General features: G+C 34.3%; 2 protein-coding genes across 7 annotated transcripts in view; one reads left to right on the top strand and one right to left on the bottom strand.

Moving 5' to 3' along the window:
• SRSF11 (serine and arginine rich splicing factor 11) overlaps positions 1 to 6900 on the top strand; it is a 45811-nt gene extending 38911 nt beyond the window's left edge. For 2 of the 5 annotated variants that reach the window (XM_061184034.1, XM_061184030.1), the window contains exons 11-13: positions 4750 to 4866; positions 5247 to 5385; positions 5491 to 6900. In XM_061184034.1, the coding sequence (XP_061040017.1) occupies positions 4750 to 4866; positions 5247 to 5385; positions 5491 to 5688 (454 nt within the window). In that variant the 3' untranslated portion in view covers positions 5689 to 6900. The remainder of the gene's footprint in view (positions 1 to 4749; positions 4867 to 5246; positions 5386 to 5490) is intronic. The other 3 variants (XM_061184035.1, XM_061184033.1, XM_061184032.1) reach the window with 3 other exon arrangements.
• A 5617-nt stretch (positions 6901 to 12517) lies between these two features.
• Positions 12518 to 25172, bottom strand: part of ANKRD13C (ankyrin repeat domain 13C) — an 80041-nt gene continuing 67386 nt past the window's right edge. For both annotated transcript variants that reach the window (XM_061186455.1, XM_061186456.1), the window contains 3 exons: positions 24315 to 24413; positions 21347 to 21447; positions 12518 to 13050 (listed from right to left, as the gene is read on the bottom strand). In XM_061186455.1, coding sequence (XP_061042438.1) covers positions 12920 to 13050; positions 21347 to 21447; positions 24315 to 24413 — 331 coding nt within the window. In that variant the 3' untranslated portion in view covers positions 12518 to 12919. The remainder of the gene's footprint in view (positions 13051 to 21346; positions 21448 to 24314; positions 24414 to 25172) is intronic.

The raw sequence follows: 25172 nt of genomic DNA, 5'->3' as shown, positions 1-25172 counted from the left end.
ACTGTCAGAGTGCTAGAAAAATAATGTTTCCAATAATGGACTTGTATCTAGAGTATATAAAAAACTGTTACAGCTCAATCTTAGAAAGAATGTAAACTTGTGCAGCTGCATTGGAAAACAGGTTGGCAATTCCTAAAGAAATTAAACAGAGTTTTTTGACACAGCAGTTTTGCTCCCAGTGATACGCCCAAGAGAAACAAAAACATGTCCGCACAAAAACTAGGACATGGATATTCTTGGCAACATTATTCAAAACCAAAAAGTTAACCCAAATATCCACTAACATATGTAAACAAAGTTGTACATTCCATACAATAGATTATTATTCAGCAGTAAAAAGGAACCAAAGTGCTGATACATGCTACAATATGCATGAGCCTTGAAAACATGCCAGATGAAAGAAGCTAGACACAAAAGACCACATATTGTAAGATTTCATTCATATGAAATGTCCAGAATGGATAAATCTATAACAACAAAGTAGATTAGTGGTTGGAGTGTGATAGCTAAAGGATATGGGGTTTCTTTTCAAGGTGCTGAATATTTTCTTTAAAAAGATATATATAAATATATAAAAAAAGAAAGTTAAACCAGATATAAGTGCTCAAGGAAATGCCAGAGTAGGTCTGAGGTGGCAAAGGGGCATAAAAGATGGGATGCGCAATATGTATTTTCTTACCTTAAAAACTGGAGGCATATTGTTTGCCTGTTTATTTAATGGATTTATTCATAAGCACCTTATCCTATTTAATTATTGAATCATTCTTAAATTATGGCATATTCTGTACATTTTTATTGAATATCTATGGCATATTCTATATGTTTTTATTGTTTGCCACTGTACTACAGTCTATCATAGGGAACAGAAATACAATATAAAAAACATCTTTTCCATCTAAGGAATTTGGAATATTAGTTACACAAAGCAGTACAAGAAAGTGTAAGGTATACAACCCTGACAAACTTAAATATTTGATGAAGGGAAAGTTCTGTGTAATGCTTCCAGGACAGGGATCACAGATGACTTGTAAGGTGGTTTTTGTTATTTAAAGCTTAAGTTGGAAGCTGAAATGAAGACAACTGAAAGTATAGGGCTTTATTTAGTTTTTTGATTATTTTGTTTGTGCCTAAATCATATAATGGTCATCTTCCAAGTCCTATAACTTTTTTTCATTTAATTAATTTTTAAAAATTTTGTATACAATTTTTAAAGGTTACTATCCCCTTACAGTTATTACAAAATATTGACTATATTCCCCATGTTGTACAGTACATACTTGAGCCTGTCTTACACCCAATAGTTTGCTGTCGTTAGGTGGGATTTGTTTTTTTGTGTTTTCTTTTTTAAGTTTAGTTGCTGTACAGTATAGCGATTCACAGTTTTTAAACATTATGCTCCATTTATAGTTATTATAAAACATTGGCTATATTCCCTGTGTTGTACAGTGTATCCCTATAGCTTATTTTATACCTAATAGTTTGTGCCTCTTAATCCTCTACCCATATATTGCCCCCTGCCTTCCCTCTTCCCACTGGTAATCTCTAGTTTGTTCTCTATATCTGTGAGTCTGCTGCTTTTTTGTTATATTCACTAGTTGTATTTGTTAGATCCATGTATAAGTTATGTCATACAGTATTTGTCTTTCTCTGTCTGACTTTTTTCTTTTTTTAGCATCTTTATTGGAGTATAATTGCTTTACAGTGGTGTGTTAGTTTCTGCTTTATAACAAAGTGAATCAGTTATACATATACATATGTCCCCATATCTCTTCCCTCTTGCATCTCCCTCCCTCCCGCCCTCCCTATCCCACCCCTCTAGGTGGTGACAAAGCACCGAGCTGATCTCCCTATGCTATGCGGCTGCTTCCCACTAGCTATCTATGTTACATTTGGTAGTGTATGTATGTCCATGCCACTCTCTCACTTTGTCCCAGCTTACCCTTCCCCCTCCCCATATCCTCAAGTCCATTCTCTAGTAGGTCTGCATCTTTATTCCCATCTTGCCCCTAGGTTCTTCATGACCATTTCTTTTGGTTCCATATATATGTGTTAGCATACGGTATTTGTTTTTCTCTTTCTGACTTACTCTGTATGACAGTCTCTAGGTCCATCCATCTCACTACAAATAACTCAGTTTCGTTCCTTTTTATGGCTGAGTAAATATTCCGTTGTATATATGTGCCACATCTTCTTTATCCATTCATCTGTTGATGGACACTTAGGTTGCTTCCATGTCCTGGCTATTGTAAATAGAGCTGCAATGAACATTTTGGTACTGTTTTTGAATTATGGTTTTCTCAGGGTATATGCCCAGTAGTGGGATTGCTGGGTCGTATGGTAGTTCTATTTTTAGTTTTTTAAGGAACCTCCATACTGTTCTCCATAGTGGCTGTATCTATTTGTATTCCCACCAACAGTGCAAGAGGGTTCCCTTTTCTCCACACCCTCTCCAGCATTTATCGTTCGTGGATTTTTTGATGATGGCCGTTCTGACCGGTGTGAGATGATATCTCAGTGTAGTTTTGATTTGCATTTCTCTAATGATTAATGATGTTGAGCATTCTTTCATGTGTTTGTTGGCAATCTGTATATCTTCTTTGGAGAAATGTCTATTTAGATCTTCTGCCCATTTTTGGATTGGGTTGTTTGGTTTTTTTGATATTGAGCTGCATGAGTTGCTTGTATGTTTTGGAGATTAATCCTTTGTGTGACTTATTTCACTTAGCTTAAATGCCCTCCATGTCCATCCATGTTGCTGCAAATGGCAAAATTTCATTCTTTTTTATAGCTTACTAATATTCTATTGTATAGATACAGCACATTTTCTTTATCCATTCTTCTGTTGATGAACACTTAACATAGCTTCCATATCTTGGCAATTGTTAAAAAATGCTGCTGTGAACGGTGGGGTGCATGTATCTTTTAGAAATTGTGTGGGGTTTGGTTTGTTTGTGGGTTTGTTTTTTTCTTTTGTTTTTTTGTGTGTTTTTTTTTTTTTTTTTGGACATGTACCCAGGAGTGGAATTTGGGTCATACGGTAGTTCCATTTTTAGTTTTTTGAGAAACCTCCATACTGTTTTCCACGGTGGCTGCACCAGTTTACATTTCCACCAACAGTGTAGGAAGGTTCCCTTTTCTCCACACGCTCTCCAGCATTTATTATTTTTAGACCTTTTGATGATGGCCATTCTGACCAGTGTGAGGTGACAGATACCTCAGTTGTAGTTTTGATTTGCATTTCTCCATTGACTAGTGATGCTGAGCATCCTTTCATGTGTTTGTTGGCCATCTGTGTGTATTCTTTGGAGAAATGTCTGTTTAGGTCTTCTGCCCATTTTTTTGATTGGGTTGTTTTTTTTGATATTGAGCTGTTTGTATATTTTGGAGATTAATCCCTTGTCAATCTCATTGTTTGGAAGTATTTTCTCCTATTCTGTAGGTTGTCTTTTTGTTTTGTTTATGGTTTCCTTTGCTATGCAAAAGCTTTTAAGTTTAATTAGGTCCCATTAGTTCATTTTTGCTTTTATTTCCTTTACTTTAGGAGATGGATCCCAAAAAATATTGCTGTGATTTATGTCAAAGCGTGTTGTACTTTTCCTGTAGTTTTATAGTATCTGGTCTTACATTTAGGTCTTTAACCCATTTCAAGTTTATTTTTTGATAGGGTGTTAGAGAATGTTCTAATGTCCCTCTTTTGCATGTAGCTGTCCAGTTTTCCCAGCACCACTTACTGAAGAGACTGTCTTTACTCCATTGTATATTCTTGCCCCCTTTGTCATAGATTAATTGACCATAAGTGTGTGGGTTTGTTTCTGGACTCTCTATTCTGTTCCATTGATCTGTGTGTCTGTTTTTGTGCCAGTACCATACAGTTTTGATTACTGTAGCTTGGTAGTACAGTCTGAAGACATGGAGTGTGATTCCTCCAGCTCTGTTTTTCTTTATCAAGATTGTTTTGGCTCTTTGGGGTCTTTTGTATTTCCATACAAATTTTAAAATTATTTGTTCTAGTTCTGCGAAAATGCCATTGGTATTTTGATAAAGATTGCATTGAATCTGTAGATTGCCTTGGGTGGTATGGTCATTTTAATAATATTGATTCTTCCAGTCCAAGAACAGGGCAGAACTTTCCATCTGTTTGTGTTGTAGAAGCAGAATTTTTTTTAAGTCAGAATTTAAAGAGAGAGGAGAGGTACATCTTAAAAAGCTAATTGCTCAAAGCAGGGCGTGAATTGGGCATGGTTTGCTAGACAACAGGAAGTCAGTTTGATCTGTGTTTACCACTAAGTCTAGTTCTCTAAATTTTACCTAATGATTTAGAAGTAATTTTGAATTTTATTAGCAACTGCCTTCCATAACACAGCATATTATCCTATACACATTCTGGCCACTGAATGAATCTAAAACTGATTCCATAGATAATAATTTACTTCAGACTGTTTTTCCTTGAGTTAGAACTTTTGTTAATCAGTTTTTCCCCAAGTTTAACATTTCTAATGTTTTGATGACATAATGTCTTTAAGACGTATTGCTAGAAATTAGGGTTTTCTTGAGGGCATTAAAGGAAAGGCACATAGTTTGCAAAAAAGAATTGCAGTTTTTTAGTATTCATTTGCTTCTTAGGCTCAAAACAGTATTTGAAAATGGGTCTTTCGTTGTCAGAATTCTGTTTCTAGTGGAGCTCCATCATAGACACATCTGCTATGATGTGTCTGCAGTTTTGGGATAATACTGTATTTTAAAGTCTAGTTTGCACATTTGTGGTTCTAGAGAGAGACGACGACGAAGAAGCAGAAGTGGCACAAGATCTCCTAAAAAGCCTAGGTCTCCCAAAAGAAAATTGTCTCGCTCACCATCCCCTAGGAGGTAAGAATATTAATCTTTTATTAAATCTATCCTGTTTTTCAGGAACTGTCCTAGAGTTTTTCTTCCTTTTCAGGAATTAAAATGCTTAAGAATGTGCTGATATATTCTCTTCATGACTTGAGACTGTGTTATAATAAACACTGTTTAGGATTGAGCATTTTAGACCTGTAATCAAGTTATAGTCTTCTCCGCTATATTACTTATATACAGCTTGTATCCAGTGACTTGAAATTGGATCTTTGCTGTCCTCTTTATGGCAAGTGAAAGTGGGTCAAGTTTGCCATCTAAAACAAGTTTAAACTTATTCCTATTTAATTAATGGTGAAAGTTCTTGAGCAGTTCGTTTCAAGCATCTTGTCAGCATTTTACTGTCATCCTAGACATAAAAAGGAGAAGAAGAAAGATAAAGACAAAGAAAGAAGCAGAGATGAAAGAGAACGATCCACAAGCAAGAAGAAGAAAAGTAAAGATAAGGAAAAGGAACGGGAAAGAAAATCAGAGAGTGATAAAGATGTAAAAGTATGTTTACAAACTAATTTATTTTGGTGTTTTGGGTGTTGCTGGTACTTTAAAGCAGTGATTTTCCTGTGAAGACGTTTACTGTTATTATTCTCCTTGGCAAAGCAGGTTACACGGGACTACGATGAAGAGGAGCAGGGGTATGACAGCGAGAAAGAGAAGAAAGAGGAGAAGAAACCGACAGAGCCAGCTTCTCCTAAAGCAAAAGAATGTTCTGTGGAAAAGGGAACTGGTGATTCACTAAGAGAATCCAAAGTGAATGGCGATGATCATCATGAAGAAGACATGGATATGAGTGACTGAATATTGCCTCTGTGGGAATCCACCTGTATACATGCATCAGTGTCATTCCTCTGTGTGATTTCTTAATGCTGTATTTGTTCATCTCAAATCTAGATGTATACAGCTCTGAGTCATAAATGGTTATAAAGCTCTTGATGTTGATATTAGTTATTTACATCCAAAAGCTTTTACAAAAATGATACATGGGTAACCAGTTCTTGACAGGTTGAAATCTGATTGAGTAAACAAGCAGTTTTACTATTCTGGTGCTGCTTCATAACAAAAATGAAAAGCTGCATGCATCTACAGCAGGCATGGATTGTTTATGTTGTATGATCTCCTTTATTAAGTTCACTTATAGTATTTCTAGAATTTGATTCATTGCCGTAATAGAGCCATGTAGGGAATGCACTGATTGCATGTTAATTGTGGCAGGAATATCCTAAATGTCATTCAAATCCTCCAACATGATGGATCTACTTATGGTCTTGTTTGTTGACATGACAAATTAACATTCTTATAGCTACATCTGGAAATGAGCATTTGAAATAGATAATCCTTTAAGCCTTGTGGCTAAATTTTTGTGGCTTTTGTTTAACTTTGAAAGGTTATATATGCACTAACCTTTTTTGATGGCTATAATTAGGCTTTAAGTACAGAAACAAGATTTCAAATGAAACTGTCTTTGGCAGTAAGTAAATAGCATATTTTGAAGTAGAGTTGTATACTTTTTCATAAGGTGTTTGGGAATTTTTTTTCCTAAAATAATTTATTGAACATCTACATCAGTGAAAGTTATCTGCCTATCCTGAAGTCCATCTGTAAAAGAAAGTTATCTCTTGTCCTGATTTTCAGTTGTCCACTCTTTTATTAATTTGTTTTAATCTCATTGTTGGAAAAGGGGGATAGTGCATTTTAAATTGACCTTCATATGCTTTTAAAAATAAGACAAATCTACTTGATAATGTACTTTTTATTTGATCTCAAGTTGTATAAAACCAATAAATTTTGTGTTACTGTTACTGCAGTAGTAATCTTATGCACACAGTGATTCCATGTTAAATGCAAAGTAGTTAGGCAACTGTTTTCTTACAGGAGTTTCCAAGCTTCACTTTTGTGCAGTAAAAACAAAAGTAGGCTACAGTCTGTGCCATGTTGATGTACAGTTTCTGAAATTGTTTTACAAGACTTTGATAATAAAACCCTTAAACTTATGTTTATGTTCCTGTAAAACCGTATTTGTATTTATTTACGTTGTTGAATGTATGGCATTTACCTCATTCATTTTACATATCAAGTTCTTTTTCCTTTCAGTCCACATATTTTAATATAGTAGTAAGATGGAATCCATCACTGTAGTGATTAGTTGCCATTAGAATTGTCAAAATTAGTTTAATTTCTATCTAAAACAGTCTTTTTCTAAGTGTAATTTTCTTTCTTATATTTTGGGTGTAGGACTTGGGTTGAGTAAAGCAATGAACTTTAGGATAAACAAATGATCCCACCTATATCTAGTAAATTTATATTTTTGGTGAATATAAACATACTTTTCTGGAATAGTATAGAAACTCAATGGTATGTATCTACTGTACAATACTAAATAGTATATTTATTCATTTATGAAATGAGTAGTGTTTGAGTGGCTGGGATTAAGGGGAAAATGAGACTTGGAATTGTAGCTTTTATCCAAATTGGAGTATAATTTTTTTTTTTAACTTTTAAAATTGAAATGCCGTATAGATAAGCCAGCATTGTTTTTACAGTTTGTAGTAACTTTTTAAAGATATTATGGAAGGGAATTTTGTCTGTAGTGAGTAAGACGTTCTAGTAATGGTCCTAAAAATCACTGCATTTTTAAACACGAAGTTGAACACAAATGACATTCTTTAAACTTACAAAAAATTTTAGTAGAAAAACATTTAAAGATTGAACCATATGATATTGTCGGTTTTGTAAGTCAAAAACAAGTAAAATATTGGCAGTTTCACTTGGTTAAGCCTAATACTACTCAAATTTTATTCCCTCACTTGTAGTCTTTGAATATATAGTATGCTAATTTCTCAAAAGGGATTAAGAAATTTTGGGCTTTAAAATAGTACCACTAACTTAGGATGCTGTCGTGAAGGGAGTCTATACTTAGGTTATTTTTCAGTGAACATTTATGCACAAAGGTAGGGTTGCACGGGACACAAGCCTTTAACACATAACCAGTCGAAATTAAGTGAACACTGCCTCCACACTGAATTTTGTTCTGTACTTGGTAGTGAAAATGATTAAAAAATAAAAGTGGTTTTGTTAGAAAAATGTTTGTGCTATTTATTTGCTTAAATTCTTCATGAGTGAATGAGGTGGTAGCTATTTAAGAGCCCAGTCATGAATTTCAGCTTCATTTACAGCTGGGGAGACCTGTGGGAGACCTGTGTTTCCTACCTTCATTTTCCTATCTGTAAAATGGGAGTGATATCTACCTTGTAAAGTAGTTGGTAGAAAAAAATGTAGCCCTGTGCGCCTGGGTCAGTAAATGGTACCTGCTATTTAATTATGGAGCTTTTCAAAACTATATGAAAATTTAGTTTGGGGTAACGTTTTAGCAAAAGCACTAAAATTGCATGCAGATATGGCTATGTTTCCCTTTACATTTTTGTGAATATAGGTTTTGGATAATAAGCTCCCCGGTAGTGATTCTATGTGGAAGGTAGAAGAATATTAGTTACTTAGGGAAGAAAGACAAACTGGGCTTCTACTAGAACAGTGAAAACTAATTTTACATTCACCTTGGAGTTGCATCTTAAAACTGATGTTCTGCTCTCAGTGTCATATAGCCTGTACAAGCCTACTTTTCCTCTGGCAAAACAATACCACTTTCTTCACTTGGGCACCAGATTAAGTGGTCTATGCTGTTTGAAGATTGATAGACATCTTTTAAACTGGAATTGAGATTTCTGTTCCTTTTGTCTCAAATCTAGCTGGTGCATTTCACTCCTGTCCTATCTAAAATATTTTCTCTAATCAAGCACACGTAGTTGTGTTTAAATATGGAAACTCTACTGATACTTTTAAAGAGCATCAGAATATGTTACTAAGGGTTTATTAGCAGAGGTAGTTTTTAAATGAGACTAATTCTGGAGTTGTTGATTTTGAGTCTGTTTTACTTAGTTTTATTTTCCCATTTTCATTTTATAATATCAAAGTATATGTAAAATTCATTTAGACATTCTTTAGCAAAACAACGTGTGAACCATGCTAATTCTTTGCTAGTGGGAATATTCTTAAGAATATACTTAAAGGTTATAGTAGGCGTTAAATATCAAGTTTCGGAAGACAAGCATCCTGTAGGTTAGCATCATGTAATTTTGTTCTTATCAATCAGTCAGCATTCAATTCCAGGGAGCCAAACGACCCAAAAAGATTTGTTGACAGAGATTTGACCTTAATTGTGGGAGCTGGTTTAGTAGTCTCAAAGTTGTCTATGCTGTGCATCTGATGCTGGAGACTAAAGCCCACAGGCAGTCAAGAAAAGAAGGATAGTTGAGAGGGGTAAGAAGAAGTTGGAACCATAAGCTGGAACCCACAAGAATGGGCTGAAACTGCAGGACCAAGCAGATAAGCCACAACGTGTATGAACTACATAATTTCTGCTTCACTTCTTCAAAATTCCTAACACTACGTATATTCATTACTTAAAACATCCCCGCCAGTCACTGTCAGCCTTCTTCAGTGACCAAGAGTTCTATGGGAGGTACAAGTGCGTCTTATTTTTGTGTTTTTATATTACACACAGTTTCTGCTTTAGGCTAATTAATCATTTTCACCTGCAAAACACGAGCAAATTCAGGAATGATTGCCAAATACCTTTCTTTAAAACCCTTAGGAAATTTGCTTCAGTTTTTTTAGGTGCTGTGGCAAAAGGAAAATTCTAATACCATGTACCATATGTGCCATATGGCCAGAAGTACTATTCCTAAAATGAGCTCTAACAGTTTTTTTTTAAAGTTCATCACTAGGTAGTACTACAGGGATGATCACATGATCTAAAAAGTGTGCTATTGAGATATTTTTAGATGGCATTCTAAGATACTATTGGCCCAGATTTCTGATATAAAATGCTTTACAAAAGCAGTTTTTGCTAATTCATAATACACAAATGATGAACTTTTACCAAATTTAGTTTTAATGTCTTTACAAGTGATTTAATACCTCCTGTCCATTTATCTAAATTTCACTGTCAGTTGTCTTTGAAAGTTCCCAAGTATAGCAACTTTGGTAAGGATACATTTTGTTAATTTTGGAAAACACAGTTAAGATACCTTTTGCTGGTGTTAAGCACAGGCATGGTGTGTCCATACTAAGTAAGTTGCTCAATTTCAGAGGCTAGCATACTACAAGTAGGACTTTGAATTCACCTCGTTTTTTACAACTTTTTCTCAACCATATTGTGACAAAAATTAACAGCAAAAGGAACTCAGGATTTTCTTAATTCAGTATTTTCTTTAGTCCTTTTGTGGCCTCGAAAGAAGCTCTTTGTCTGCTTTAGGCTTAGTGAAAACTAGGGAGAAATTTCACTTAAGCACTCATTATTCACCACCCTTCCCCAAGATGTGAATGATAAGCTGTGCATGAAAAACTCTATGAAAACACATTTTTATTTGTGTGAGTGGGGCTCAATACCAGTTCTAAGCAGGAGAAAAACTGAATAGTTTTTCAGCTTCTGTTGGCTATCAGCGTCTCTGAAATGTGTTCATGTCTAGACAATTGTATGTAGCTATACTCACAATAATAAGAGCATCAGCTTTATGCCTCCCTTTTTATGAAGCTTGATAATTTTCTGTACATGAATGTCTAGACAGGCAAACTGTCTCTAGGGAATTTTCTTAAAGATAAGAATCCTATATTCTTTTGAAACCATACTGGTGGCAGGATATACTGAGCATTTCTAAACGGCCATTTAAGGTAACCATTTTATAGCCCCCCAATTTTAAACAATTTTTTCAGTCACAAATGGAAGGCAAAGAGAATTTTATGAATCTACATTACAAAATCTAGATTACCATGTAAGAGTATCAAAATATATAGCGTTTTTATCTACTTACTTGAAACACGGCATATAGCTTCATTCATTAGCTGGATTAAAAGGCACATTTTGAAAAGTCTAATACTGTGAAAAGTTTATTTGCATTAAATAACTCCTATTTTTACCATCATAAGAGATACTGACATTTGCTTGTCCTTTGTGATCAGATAAAAGACATTTTGGAATGGATAATCTCTACTATTCTTTATGAAAGAAAAAGTTAAAAACAAAATTCAAGTGCAAAAGTTTTCAGTAGTCTTCCAACCTCCAGTGTACCCCAGCAAAACAGTCACAGCTTTTAGGAAATTGATAAATCCCAAGCTGCAATTTACCATGTTTTTTCCCCACTGAATTACAAAAAAAGTCTGCAGTATATTCCTGAAAGTATACCATATTCCCACAAAGTAAGGGAGCCTAAAAGCAACAGTGATCATTGCCTTTCAGTATCTCAAACCTCATATAATCATTGACAGGATAATAGAATCTCTAAGTCCAACAAACATTCCCAAAATAATAGGGATCAACTTCTATTTAATAAAACTAGTCTGGGTTTACCCACCCTTTCCACAAAATTCAACAGACCCACGTAAGGTAGAAACTGGTCTTTGAATTTTTAACTATGATTATTTTTCTTCATTATAAAATGTATTTAATAAAATGTCAACATATGCAATGTAGTATGTACCAGCATGGAAGATGCAGCTTTAAAGATGTTTATTACAAAATTTTTCTTATGGTTGATGCTTCGGATTTTTAAGTCATCTCTTCAATAAAGGTCTCTAAACATTCAAATTATTTAAAATCCTGAAAAAAGTTACTGGTCACTCTAAAAAACTTGACAGATGCATTCTGACACATTTTTCAAGATACATTTAAAAAACATTTCTTTAGCTAAGCTCTTTAATACAACATAACATTTTAATGACTGTTATACATTATTCTCCCTAATTTATTGTCATTCTTGGACCTTCATCTTGGAATAAGTATGAAAAATTTTATGTGCAAAAATGAATAATGCATGATTTTAACACTTTGGAGATAATTAAAATCAATAAATATTTTCTTGTGACTTACTTAAAAAAATAAACAGTAGGAATTGTCAATCTTGTGTATGTTTCTGGAATTTAACTTGTAACAAATATATTCTATTAGCATATAAAATGTTTTTACCTTATTTTGAAAGCATTAAATATGATGTAGGGATGCCCAAAATATGTGGATTGTTTTTAAAACTGACACAAATGCATCCATATTCCACTAAAAACAAAATAATCAGAATGATGTGCGCTTATTAGGAAGCAAGTTTAAAAATTTGGAATTTTTTTAAAGTGCTCAGATTTGGAAGAAGAATGTCTTTAAGCATGCTTATCATGAACACAGAAAGGACTTTTAAACTCAAGTTTAGAAGAAAAAAAAAAGAGTTTCTATGAAAGGAAGATTATTAACAAACATTTTCCATTGAAGAAAGAATTCAGGTAAAAACAAATAGCACCACAATGAATTGCACTAAGGTGCTAAAGGAGGTACCTTATTCCCTGCAGAGAGAATGCTCCTTCTGAAGTGTATTGCAACATATAAATGCAATTGTTTAATGGTTACCATTTGGTTCATTCAGCTACAGAAAACTGCATTCCTTCTAGTTCATTATATTGAACAAACATTCAAATTACTGAACTATACATAATGTTACATACTTTACATTTTATGAAAACAAAGCTTGAAGGAATATTTATAAAGGTCACCTTGAATATAAGATGACAAGTTTAAAAGGGCTTCATATCTCTTAAGACATTTAATTTATGTTAATGGTCCAGGAGTGTTTTAGATATAGATATAGATATATTTATATGCATATATATTTCAACAAGAAGTGTAAAAATTTTAAAAAACAAATCACAGCACTCATAGCTGTTTTACATAAGAAGGACTTGGGGTCATTAAGGTGTCAAACTATTACACTTATAATATGTATATTTTTAAAAAGACTGAAAATGGCACATCAGGAAACTTGCTGGAATTCTTATTAGAGGCCCATTTCATTATATCATATCACTGATGTGTCGATCCAACATAATTCCCTTTTCTTCGATGAAAACATTTGTCCCTTCTATTTGAATTCACTTCTGGGGTCTCTGCATTCTCTAGCTTTCCTTGGTTGAATGGCATCATTTTCTGTGTCAGTTAAAGATCAGGAAAACGGCTTGGGTCTTCCTTGTAGTCTTCAGGTATGGTAAAGATGGAGCCATCAAATTCATCATATCGAAACTCCTGAAAAGTCACAGTGGCTGTGATCGTAGGAAACACGGGTATATCTAGAGAGGACAATCAATGATAACACTGTAAAATGAAATGGTAACCTATTTATAGATGATGAAATACTATTAGAGATATCTATACTCCTTAAAATGTAAAAAAGTGTTATTCAAGGACCAGACAAATCCTAATATACATCTAATATTGAGTATGTGTGTTTGCAGGAAGAGTTTGGCTACTTGTGAGGAGAGAAAGACACCAAGGCATCAAGAATTACATCAAAAACTCAAGGTCCCACTGCTTCCCAGTCTTAGCACTATGATGGCAGATTCCACCAGACTATTTTTTCTTGGGGCAAAGGGATGGCTACATTTGTACTTTTTGCATTCTGATATCTTTTCTTCAGATTGTAGTGTATATACTCTGAATCTGAGCTGATTTTTTTTTCATTTAATACAAATGAAATACATTCATCCTTTTTTGTTTTAAAACACTAAAAAACAATCCATCACTTAAATATATGGGATAAAAATAATCTCATCAGAATTGGAGTAATATCATACCACCACAGCCTAATATTCTTCTAAATAAAATACATTTCTAGCTGAAATTATGAGTGAAATCTGACATCAAAAATGGCCAAATACTTTAATCACTCTGCAGTTTTATTCCTAATACGATTTATTGGAAAGAACACAAATTATAAAACCTGGATTCTGATTCCTACAAATCATTTAATTCATGAGGCTCAAGGATTTCGTCTACAAGATAAACTCTAAAGGTTCCTTAAAACTCTGAAATGATTCTGTGAAAGCTAAGTTGAATGTCTGCCTAGAATAAAGGCATACCATAAACTAAGGCTGACTGTTACAAGCCTAGTATTCTATTGCAGAAAGTAATATTCTCATTTAAAAAAAATTTAAAAACTTAAAGAAATCAACATAAGGATTACAGAGTTTCCAGTTATTTCTGGTGGAAAAGATCATTCATTTGTGCTTATTAAGTAAAGATGCTGTTCTAATTCAGAGGTCAGCGAACTAAGGCCTGTTGCCTGGCCTTTTTTTGTAAGGCCTGTGGGCTAAGAAAAAATTTTACATAATTTAGTAGTTTTTTAAAAAACACAAAGAATAATGTTTCATGCAGATAAAATTACATGAAATTCAAACTTCACTGTCCATAGTAAAGTTTTATTGGAACATGTGGTTTACTTATTGTCTATGGCTGTTTTCATTCTCCAACAAGAGTTGAATAGTTGTGACAGAAACCATATGGCCTGTAAAGTCTAAAATATTTACTATCTTTCAGAAAAAGTTTGATGACCTTGATGACCCTTGTTCTAGGCATTGGATATGCACCAGGAAACAGTAGAAAACAAATCATGCATTTATGGAGATTACATTCTGGTTGGGAGATACAAACCACAAATAGGTAAAAAATAATTGTGACTAAGTATGTAGGCAAAAATAAAGCAAGTAGGGGGATAGGGAGTTTCAGTGTTGAGGGTAAGAGTTCTTGATTAGGGTTCAAAGGAAAACCTCAATAAAGTGACCTTTCAGCAAACACCTGAGATAAGAACAAACTACACAGTTTCCTAGAGGAAGAAAATTCCAGGTAGAGGGAATAAGTAAAAAAGCCCTAAAATGAAAGTGTATGGTTTATTCTGGGAACAGCTAGGAGATCAGTGTGGCTACAGCCAAATGAGTACGGGAAAGAGCAGCAGAAGATGAGGTTTGAGAAGAAATAGGCAGCCAGGTCAAGCGGGGTTTAGGTCAAGAAAAAGTCTTTGGCTTTTACTCTGGATGAGATGGAAAGCCAGTGGATGGTTGTGAGCATGGTAGTAACATGTTCTGGCTTAAGTTTAGGCAGATGTAATGAGAATATAATGTAGGGTGACAAAAGCAATAGGAGGGATGTGCTCCAGAAGGAGCAGTCAGAGAGGCAGGAAGAAGATCAAGAGAGAGAACTCTATCAAAGAAGTGCGAGGAAATCTGAAGAGAAACTACCAGCTTTCACTGGGACAAGGACTCCACCAAAAGAATGAAATCTTGGAGAGATTAAGTCAGATAACAGAAAAGTGTCCAGTAGACTTAACGATATGAACATCAGTAATAAACACAGAGTGGAAGAGATGAAGAGAATCTATACCGAGCAGCTGGGTTGTTTCTAGCTTGAGGCTATTACAAACTTATTTTTGTATACAGGTTTTTGTGTGAACATATCTTTATTTTTCTGCGATAAATGCCTAGGAATGCAATTGACTGATCACATGGAAGTTGGGTGGTTAGTTGTTTGGTTTTTTTTTAAGAAACGGCTAAAACGTTTTCCAGGGTGGCTGTACCATGTTACATAACCACCAGCAATGTATGAGCAATCCAGTTTTTCCACATCTGCACAGACATTTGGAGTTGTCACCATGTTTCATTTTAGCCATTCTGTTAGGTGTATGTAATGACATCTCACTGTGGTTTTCATTTGCACTTCCCTAATGGCTAATGATTCTCAACACTGTTTTTGTGCTTATTTTCCATTTATATATCCTCTTCGGTGAAATGTCTTTATTTTGTTACTGATGAGTTTTAAGCATTCTTGTGTTTTTTTACTCTTAACTGGGTCTTTCACAGAGCAAAGAGATTTTTACTTTTGAAGAAGTCCAATTCATTGATTTTTTTTCTCTTATGGGTCATGTTGTGGTGTGAAGTCTAAGAACTCTTTGCTTAAACCTAGATCCCTAAGAATTTCTTCTACGTTTATTTCCTAAGTTTTGTTTTATTTTACGTTTAAATTTAAGTCCATGATTCATTTTCAGTTAATTTTTGTATAAGCTGTAGGATTAAGGTGGAGTTTCATTTTTTTTGCCTTTGCATGTCTAATTGCTCCAGCATCATTTGTTGAAAAGGCTATCTTTCCTCCACTGAACTACTTTTGTACCTTTATCAAAAATCAGTTGAGCATATTTATAAGGATCTATGTTTGGATTCTCTTTTCTTATGTTGACTTATATGTTTATATCTCAACCAATACCATACAGTCTTGATTACTATAGCTATACAGTAAATATTGAAATGGAGTAGACTGACTACTCACACTTCATTCTTTTTCAAAATTGTTTTGGCTATTGTTCTGAGTCACATTCTTTCCCCTCCAAAAAAGATCTATTCCAGTCCTAACCCCCAGAACCTAAGAATGTGACTGTTTTTTGAGACAAGGTCTTTGCAGAAGTAATCAAATTAAGAATCATTAGAGTGGTTCCTAACCCAATGGCTAGTGTCCTTACAAAAAGGGGAAATTCGAAGACACACGTACAGGAAAAGAACACCATGTGAAGATGAAGGCAAAGATTGGAGTGATGCTTCTACAAGCCAAAAAACATCACCAGAAGTTAGAGGAGGGCCATGAAACAGATTTCCTCTCATAGCCTGCAGAAGGAGCTAACCCAGCTGACACCCTGATCTCAGATTTCTAATCTCCAGAACTGAGACAATAAATTTCTATTGTTTAAGCCACTCACAGTTTGTGGTATTCTGTTATGCAGCCCTCGAAAACTAATATAGATATTCTAGTTTCTTTGCCATCCCATGTAAATTTTAAAATAATCTTTTCTCAATCTACAAAAAAAATATGGCTGGGATTGTGATAAGAATTGTGTTAAACCCATGTATCTCTTTGGGGAGAATTAACATCTTTCCTATGTTGAATCTTCCAATCCATGAGCATCGTATGTCTCTACTTTTGTTTAGATCTTCTTTTATTTCTTTCATCAGTGTTGTATAATTTTCTGCATACAAGTACTGTAAATGTTTTGTTAAATTTACATCTATTTGCTTTTTTTCGCAATCATAAAAAATATTTAATTTTTAATTTTGGTGTCAGTGTGTTCAATGCTAATATACAGAAATATTACTGATTCTTGTATGTTTAACTTTTATCCTGCCATCTTGCAGAATGCATTAACTCTAGTTTGTTTCTAGAACCTTTGGGATTCAACTCATAGAATCATGTCATTTGCAAATAGAGAAGATTTTATTTCTTCCTTTCTACTCTGAATGCCTTTTTTTCCCTTTCATTCATTATTACACTTACTATCCTTTTGATTTCTGCAGGATCTGTCATGCTATCCTGTTTCATTCTCTCTTTTTTATCTGTCTTGGTACAGATTTGTTGATTTTATCACTCTTCAAAGGACCAGCTCTTTGCATCACTGACTTTCTCTATTTGTTCTCTGTTTTCTCTTTCATTTATTTCTACTCTTTATTATTTCCTTCCTTCTGCTTGCTTTGGGTTTATATGTTCTTCTAACTTCTTGAAGTAGGAGCTTAGATTATTGATTTAAGTCTTTTTCTCTTTTTGTAATGTATGCATTTAGTGCTATAAATTTCCCTCTCAGCATGACTTTTGCTATATTATACAAATTTTGATATTTGTAATTTTACTTTCATCCAGCTCAATATATTCTTTTCCCTTGAGATTCCACCATTGACCTACAAATTATTTAGAAGAGTGCATAACAAAATATCACAAACTGGAGAGTCTCGTTATCTTTCTATTATTAATTTCTAGTTTGATTCTACTGTGATTGTTTTTCAATTATTAAGGTTTGTTTTATAGCCCAAGATATGGCCTATCTTGGTATATGTTCCATGAGTACTTGAAAAAAATGTGTATTCTGCTGATGTTGGGTAAACTGTTCTATAAATGCCAATTAGGTGCTTTGGTTTATGGTGTTGTAGAGATGTTCTATAATGTCCTTGCTGATTTTCTTTCAAGTTGTATCACCTGTTGAGAGAAGGGTGCTGAAGACTCTAATTATAATTGAAAATCTATTTTTCCTTTCATTTCTTTCAGTTTTTGCTTCACTTATCCTGCAGCTCTGTTGTTTGGTATACACATTTAAGATTGCTATTCTTCTTCATGGATTGACCCCTTTATCATTACATAATGCCCCCTGCACCCCGGTAGTTTTCTTTGCTCTGAAATCTACTTTATCTAATATTAATATAGCTAGTCCTGTTATCCTTTGATTAATGTTTGCATGATATATCTTTTTCCATCCTTTCACTTTCAACTTGCCAATATCATATTTTTTAATTATTTATTTATTTACTTATTTATTTTTGGCTGTGTTGGGTCTTCATTTCTGTGCGAGGGCTTTCTCTAGTTGCGGCGAGTGGGGGCCACTCTTCATCGTGGTGCATGGGCCTCTCACTATCGCGGCCTCTCTTGTTGCGGAGCATAGGCTCCAGACGCGCAGGCTCAGTAGTTGTGACTCACGGGCCTAGTTGCTCCGCGGCATCTGGGATCTTCCCAGACCAGGGCTCGAACCCATGTCCCCTGCATTGGCAGGCAGATTCTCAACCACTGCGCCACCAGGGAAGCCCCAATATCATATTTGAAGGGAGTTTCTTGAAGATAGCATGTAGTAGAGTCATGTTTTTTTAATCTGTTTTTCCAATCTATATCTTTTAAATGTTCTATTTAGACTATTTATACTTAATGGAATTATTTATATACTTAAGACTTAAGTCTGCTGTTTCATTTTTTGTTTTTTTGCTTGTTGTCTCTCTTTTTTCATATATTTTTCTTTTTCTTGCCTTCCTGTAGGTTACATGACTACTATTTATTTATTTATTTATTTATTTATTTGGCTGCACCGCACAGCATGTGGAACATCCCTAACCAGGGATCGAACCTGTGCCCCCTGAAGTGGAAGCGCAGAGTGTTAACCACTGGACCACCCGGGAAGTCCCAACATGACTACTTTTTAGAATTTTATTTTTATTTATCTACAGTGTTTTTGAGTATATCTCTTTGTACACCTTCTTTAGTGGTTGCTCTAGGTATACACTATATATAACTAATTTATTATAGGCTCCTGGTGTCATCACTTTAGCAATTCAAGTGAAGTAGAAAAATTTTGCCTCCCTTTATCTCCTTTCACCTTCCCCCATTTATAATATAACTATAAATAGAAAGAAAGAATGGAGAGATAAAAGTAGACTTTCAAGAAACTTAGCTATGAAAAGCAAAGAGTAAAGGCAAGTGCTGGGTAGGGTGGAGCTAAAGGGATTGTTTCATTAGATTGGTTGAGTTTTATTTCTGAAGTTTGGCCATCTTCCCCTCACCTCCCTGGGCCTGACTTTTTTTTTGGGGGGGCCATACCGTGCAGCTTGCAGGATCTCAGTTCCCCAACCAGGGATTGAACCCGGGCCACAGCAGTGAAAGCCCAGAATCCTAACCACTAGGCCACCAAGGAACTCCCTAGATTGGGTGAATTTTAAAAGGAGAAAGACCTTTAATTGGTTTAACTTTAAAAGGAGAAAGACCTGAACAGAGCCTAACAGCTAAGAGGAAAAAGGCTGTACAGAAGGAGTTGGAAGATAAAGGAGAAATATGGGGAAACTGATGGAGCAAGCTTTTTAAAAAAGCGGGGAGGAGAACAGATCCACAGTACAAATGAAGAGAATAATCAAGCTAAGAAAAGGGACACCACTTCCACTGAGATAGAAAAGATGGAGGAAAAGATAGGGCTTGGGGCAGAAAAGTTTGTATGAGAAGTTGGGAGTAATGAGGGAGGTCTCATTTCTGATGGCCTTTTTTTGTAACTAAGAAAACAAAATTCATCTGCTTAGATTGTGGGAGGAAGTAGTGGGGGGCTGGGGATGGAGACTGGTGAAGGAGTTTCAAATTTAGCCTTTGAAAGCAGAATGAGGGAAGCAGCAAATCAGAGAAAAGATCATTCAAAATCAGCATTTAAAGCTCTGGCTGCTTTTGAAAACATGTAATTGTGTTAACAATACCCAAATTTTTCCCCTCAATTGTACCTGCTAGCCTAAATATAGAAACAGAAATGACTGAAGATTAAACTGACGTAGGACTGGAGTTTTATAGGGTCATTTTGAAAGAAGGACAAAGAGACAAGAGAGACAGAGGTAAGCAAATTCCCAATAAGTATACAAGCAAAAAATTATAAATCCCTTGTTAATATGGCTCTATATCAGAGAAATGCCTGCAAAAATGTATTGTAGACTTTTTTCCTTTCTATATAATCAAAGTATTTCTTTTTCATAAAAAAACTTGTATTTTGAGGTTTGATTTGTGTTTGGGACTTTAAAAAATGTGAATACAGTAATAGTTTCACATATTTAATCCCGACCCTCTATTCTAGTTTGTCACTGTGCCCCTTAAATACAGTATATAGAAGAGAGTCCAATGCTTGAACTATTTTCTGGCTATAGACAATTACAGTGGGATTTTAAGCTTCTGCAGAAATACTCATGTAATGATCCACAGCTCAAACACTCAGCTTTAGTTTTCTAACAGTTTCTGCCTAGAATCTTATCACTGGTTTACTCAGGTGGACACTGGGTTCCCAGTGCTTTTACATCACAAAGGGAATCTAGAATGACATAGTTAGAACATGTTTTAAAATCAATTTTAATTCACAAAATGTATTGCCAAATTTGGAAAGTTGAGAAGGTCGAGTTTAATTTTAGCAATAAAAGCATTACTTCTGGGAGTAAAGCATTTTGGCCTAATTATTCTGAGACGTGGTTTCAGTAATATTGAGTGAAACAATATAAAATATATCAGAGGAATTATATAAAAGTTATATTATTATATAATATCCCCCCACCCCATCCATAATGTAAACACCAAAAGGGCAGGGGCTTTTTGCTGTCTCTCATCCCCCCCATAGAAAGGGGTCCAGTACACAGCAGGCACTGATTAAATATTTGGTGGCTGGATCGATGGATGGTATTGAAGGCCCTCCTGGAGCTTAAATCAATGCTAAATCTAAGCCTCAACTCCTAAAGAACCTGCAAATAGCGTCTTGCTCCCGGTTTTCTAATACAGTTAAGAAGATAAATATATACGAAAACGAGAGTTTACTGTTTTGAAAGATCATTGTTTAAAATGAAATTAAGTTTACACATTTAAGACTGAAAAATAAAATGTAATGAGTATTACTGTATCCCTGAATAATGACTGTTGACAACAGAAACATTCCCACTATTCAGAAACTCAGAGTCTGCTGAAAATTTGGGCTAAAATCCAGTCTCCCTATATTTCGCATTAAAGCATTATCACAGTGCATCATAATTCACCCACACCCTCTTGAATGAAGTATTTGCATATCCCTTACATTTGATTTAAATCAAGTAGAATTAGAGTTTTCATCAGGAACTTTATATATTTGACAAAACATGAATATCAATGCATGTAATTACAGAAAAACCATATAAAAATATAAACTAGGAAATCCATTTTCCTTCAAAGCATATTTCTTCTTCTTAAATGTTAGTAAACAGCTCCATATTTCTAATAGACACTGAACTTACATGAAAATTTTTCTCTTACCTAGTTTTACAGGAAAGCCTGGAGGAAGCTTCATCTGAACAAATTCTCTAAGCTTATTAAAGTGCTTGAAGGGAGCTATTACTTCCAAAACATTCAATAATCTGAAAAATGGAAGGAGAAAAAAATTTTTCAAATTCATTTCATTGTGTCTTTATGTTGTTTTATAACTACATGCTTCAAACTTACACAGTATTACTGACTTCCAGATATTAAAGATGAGAAAATGACACCTCCTTCTACCTCCTGATTTTTTGTTTTATTATTCCTTTCACTGTGTCAAAGTTTATAACTTTCACATTTTTTAAAAATTTATTTATTTATTTATTTATTCTTGGCTGTGTTGGGTCTTCATTTCTGTGCGAGGGCTTTCTCTAGTTGCGGTGAGCGGGGGCCACTCTTCATCGCGGTGCGCGGGCCTCTCACTATCGCGGCCTCTCTTGTTGCGGAGCACAGGCTCCAGACGCGCAGGCTCAGTAGTTGTGGCTCACGGGCCCAGTTGCTCCGCGGCATGTGGGATCTTCCCAGACCAGGGCTCGAACCCGTGTCCCCTGCATTGGCAGGTGGACTCTCAACCACTGCACCACCAGGGAAGCCCAACTTTCACATTTTATTGGGCAGCCATAATTTCCACAGTTGTTGATTTTAGATCTATATTTCAGCAGATTCAAGGCTTACACTAGTCTTCTACCTGAAGTCTACAAATTCCCAAGTTCTTTAATTAGCCTCACTGTTTGGACACCTGAATTTCACTGTCAATTTTGTGTGTGTGAAGCGCTCTTATGTACTTATTATTCCTTAATTTCTTATAGATTTGATAACTGAGTGTTTCTTTTTTACATACTAAAGGGAAATCCGACTAGCATAAAATTTCAGTTATAATCTTTCCCTCTTAACCACAATTTCACGAGGTGTCTTAGCATTCAGTATTATTATGTTAGTCATTATACTATAACTTCTTTTATCCTTTGGCTGGATGAATTTCATTTTCAAGTAGTAGTATTTTTCTTTCAAAAAAGGCCCATGGCTGCTATATTTATTGAATTCTTCTGTGTCCTTTTCTATTGCCTTGATATGTAAATGACATCTTACCTAGATATACTATCAGATCACACTTTCTTTGCCTCAGCAATGTCAAGATGTGAAAAAATGTAAGGCCAGGCTGTTTTTTACCCTTTTTCGCCTGAATGCCTTTAGAGGTCTCTATTAACAATTGAAATACAATAGTTTAATCAATATAATCATTGTTACTAATCCTTCTCTATCAATTTTTCTTGGAGCCTAATGTTAGGCTACAGATTTAGTTCTTCCATACAGAGAAATTTTCTTTTCTTCTATCATGTTTTGAATACTATTTTGTTTACATTTTGGAGGCTTTCTATTTAAGTGGAACAGCAATGATCCTTATATTGAACCACTCTCCTCCATAAATATTACTTCTCAAATTTCTTTAACCTCTTCTTTCACTGGATTCACTATAAGCTATAAAAATTTAATTTTTGGTCACATCTATCCTGTTTATTGTTGTTTCTAATGTATTTGTTTTGCAATAGTGCTATTTAGTGCTTAATTTATTTCCTTAGCTTTACAATCTCCTTTTCATTTCATTCTATTGTCTTAGCATCTCATCTTAGAGTGATCTAGTTTACCAATTTCATGTTCTTTTTATGTTTTCCTATAGTATTTACAAGGAATTTTCTTCTGTTCTTTGACTTATATTTTATTCTAGAATGAGTTCTTTTTCTGGCTTTTACATGCTATCTATATTCCTTATTTTACTTTTTGCAGGAGGAATGGCTATAATTCCACATTTTATAAATTCTAAAATACCCATTTTTTTTTCACATATTAACATCTCTGAAATTGGGATAACTCCTAAAATTGAGAGCATCTTATAATTTGCCACATTATTCTTCTTCATTAGAGTATATATCTGGTGCATCTTGGAGTCATTTGGGTCCAAGATATGATAAATTATGCATATTTGTATGTATGGCTAATTCCCTTCCCGCATCTTCTGAGAACTATTTATTTATTTCCCTCTTTGATCAATAACTTGAGGACTGTATACCAAATTCTATCTACTCTTCCAAAGTTTGGCTGTTGAGGAGTATGAGATGTGCATAGAATTTGTAGAAAAGAAGGGTCCTGCTCTCTTCCGTGAGAATTTTTTTTTTAATGTATTAGGCCAGACTGAAAGTGGAAGGATCTACAAAGGAAAGCCTAGGACTTCAATTCATCCCCTACTTTAGTGAGAAGCCTAAAGGTACAGTTCTGTCAGAATCGGCTCTAGCTACCCACCTCCCATTCCACCCATCTCTCCAAATCGATTTTTTTTAATGAGCATCTGATGAATACAGGTTTGGAAGGATATATTCAAGTACTCCAGGAGTACTGTTTATAAGGGTGACAAACTACAAATAATTAAAATGTTTATCAGTAGGGGGATGATAAAATAAATGGCAGTACATCAATACTACAAAATACCAAGGAAAGAAGAAAGACATAGATAATAATGTACTTATTGTAAGAACTCCAAGATAACTCACTTTTAAAAGGAACTAACAGAACAAAATGTAGACTGTTCCCCCATTTTTATAAAAATTCTAAAAAAACACAGAAAAAATCTAGACAAAAATACAGCAGTTATTTACCTGAGGTAAAAGAAAACTGCCATTTTTATTCTATAAACTTCCAAACTGTTAGTTTTTTACAATAAGCATGTATTCATGTATTACTTTTGTAATTAAAAAATAATTATTTGAAAATTTATCTGGTTAAAATAATTAAAATGTTAATATTTTGTGAGCTGGAAAATTTCTAGAAGGGAGCATGACACACTGTCAAAGCAATGGCTATTTGCTTTTACATTTCAAAGGCCTCAAATGCACCACTCAGATGCCAACATTATTATAGCCTTTACAGTTTAATAGCTTTTTTCATAAACTTGTGCAGTTAATAACAAACTTACGACTCAATTCCCAAGGGAAATTCCTGGCTCATGGCTATTGTGGCTTTAAACGTTTTCTTACTCTCTTTGCACACCAGTTCTCTACCCAGATGAGGAGCTCTAAAATGAAAAAGGAAAAAAGAAAGAAAGAAAGAAAGAAAGAAAATATTAGGAAATTTTTTCCACATGCTGTCATCTTCCTAAGAAGAATCTGTCATCTTCCAATGACATTCATTAGTATTTCAACTTTTCTTACTCTGATAGAAATAAAATTATGCTAAAAGGGAATGAAACATGTATAATAAATGAGACAAGGGTAACAAGAAAAAGAAAATAGCAAAGCATAAAAGTTCAGAAGAATATGATCAAAACCCAGAAAATTTCATACTGAATTTTAATAATCACTATTTTTAATAACAAAGCAAATCCATAGGAAAAAAACAAACTTTAAAAATATTTTATATCTTTTAAATCACTTATTCAATTCAATCTCTTACTGTCTATGGTTCTCAGCACTGATCAATAAGAAGTGATATAAAGAATACAGAATTTTATATTACTTGTAGAATATTATAAGATGGAAACATTTTAGAGAAGTTAGAAAAAGTATAACAATAAGCCTTTCAACATAAAAAAAAAAAAAAAGACAACTTCTTACTAAGCATGAGGGTAGGTAATATTTTATTCTCCACCAAAAGAATATTTTCTACCAAGGACTGTATTTTCTTTGACATGGTCAGCTAGAAGAAAATTCTTATTTATTTATTCATTCAAAATAAACCATTCATCATTCTTTTATTCAGTAAGTATTTACTGGATACAAAAACTATGTACTAGGTACTCTACTAAGTATTAGCAATATAACATTACGCAAACGTC

The sequence above is a fragment of the Eubalaena glacialis genome, chromosome 3 (genome assembly GCF_028564815.1).
Source record: "Eubalaena glacialis isolate mEubGla1 chromosome 3, mEubGla1.1.hap2.+ XY, whole genome shotgun sequence".
Lineage (NCBI taxonomy): Eukaryota > Metazoa > Chordata > Mammalia > Artiodactyla > Balaenidae > Eubalaena > Eubalaena glacialis.
Note: the sequence above shows the minus strand (reverse complement) of the source record. Positions and strands in the feature narration are given on the sequence as shown.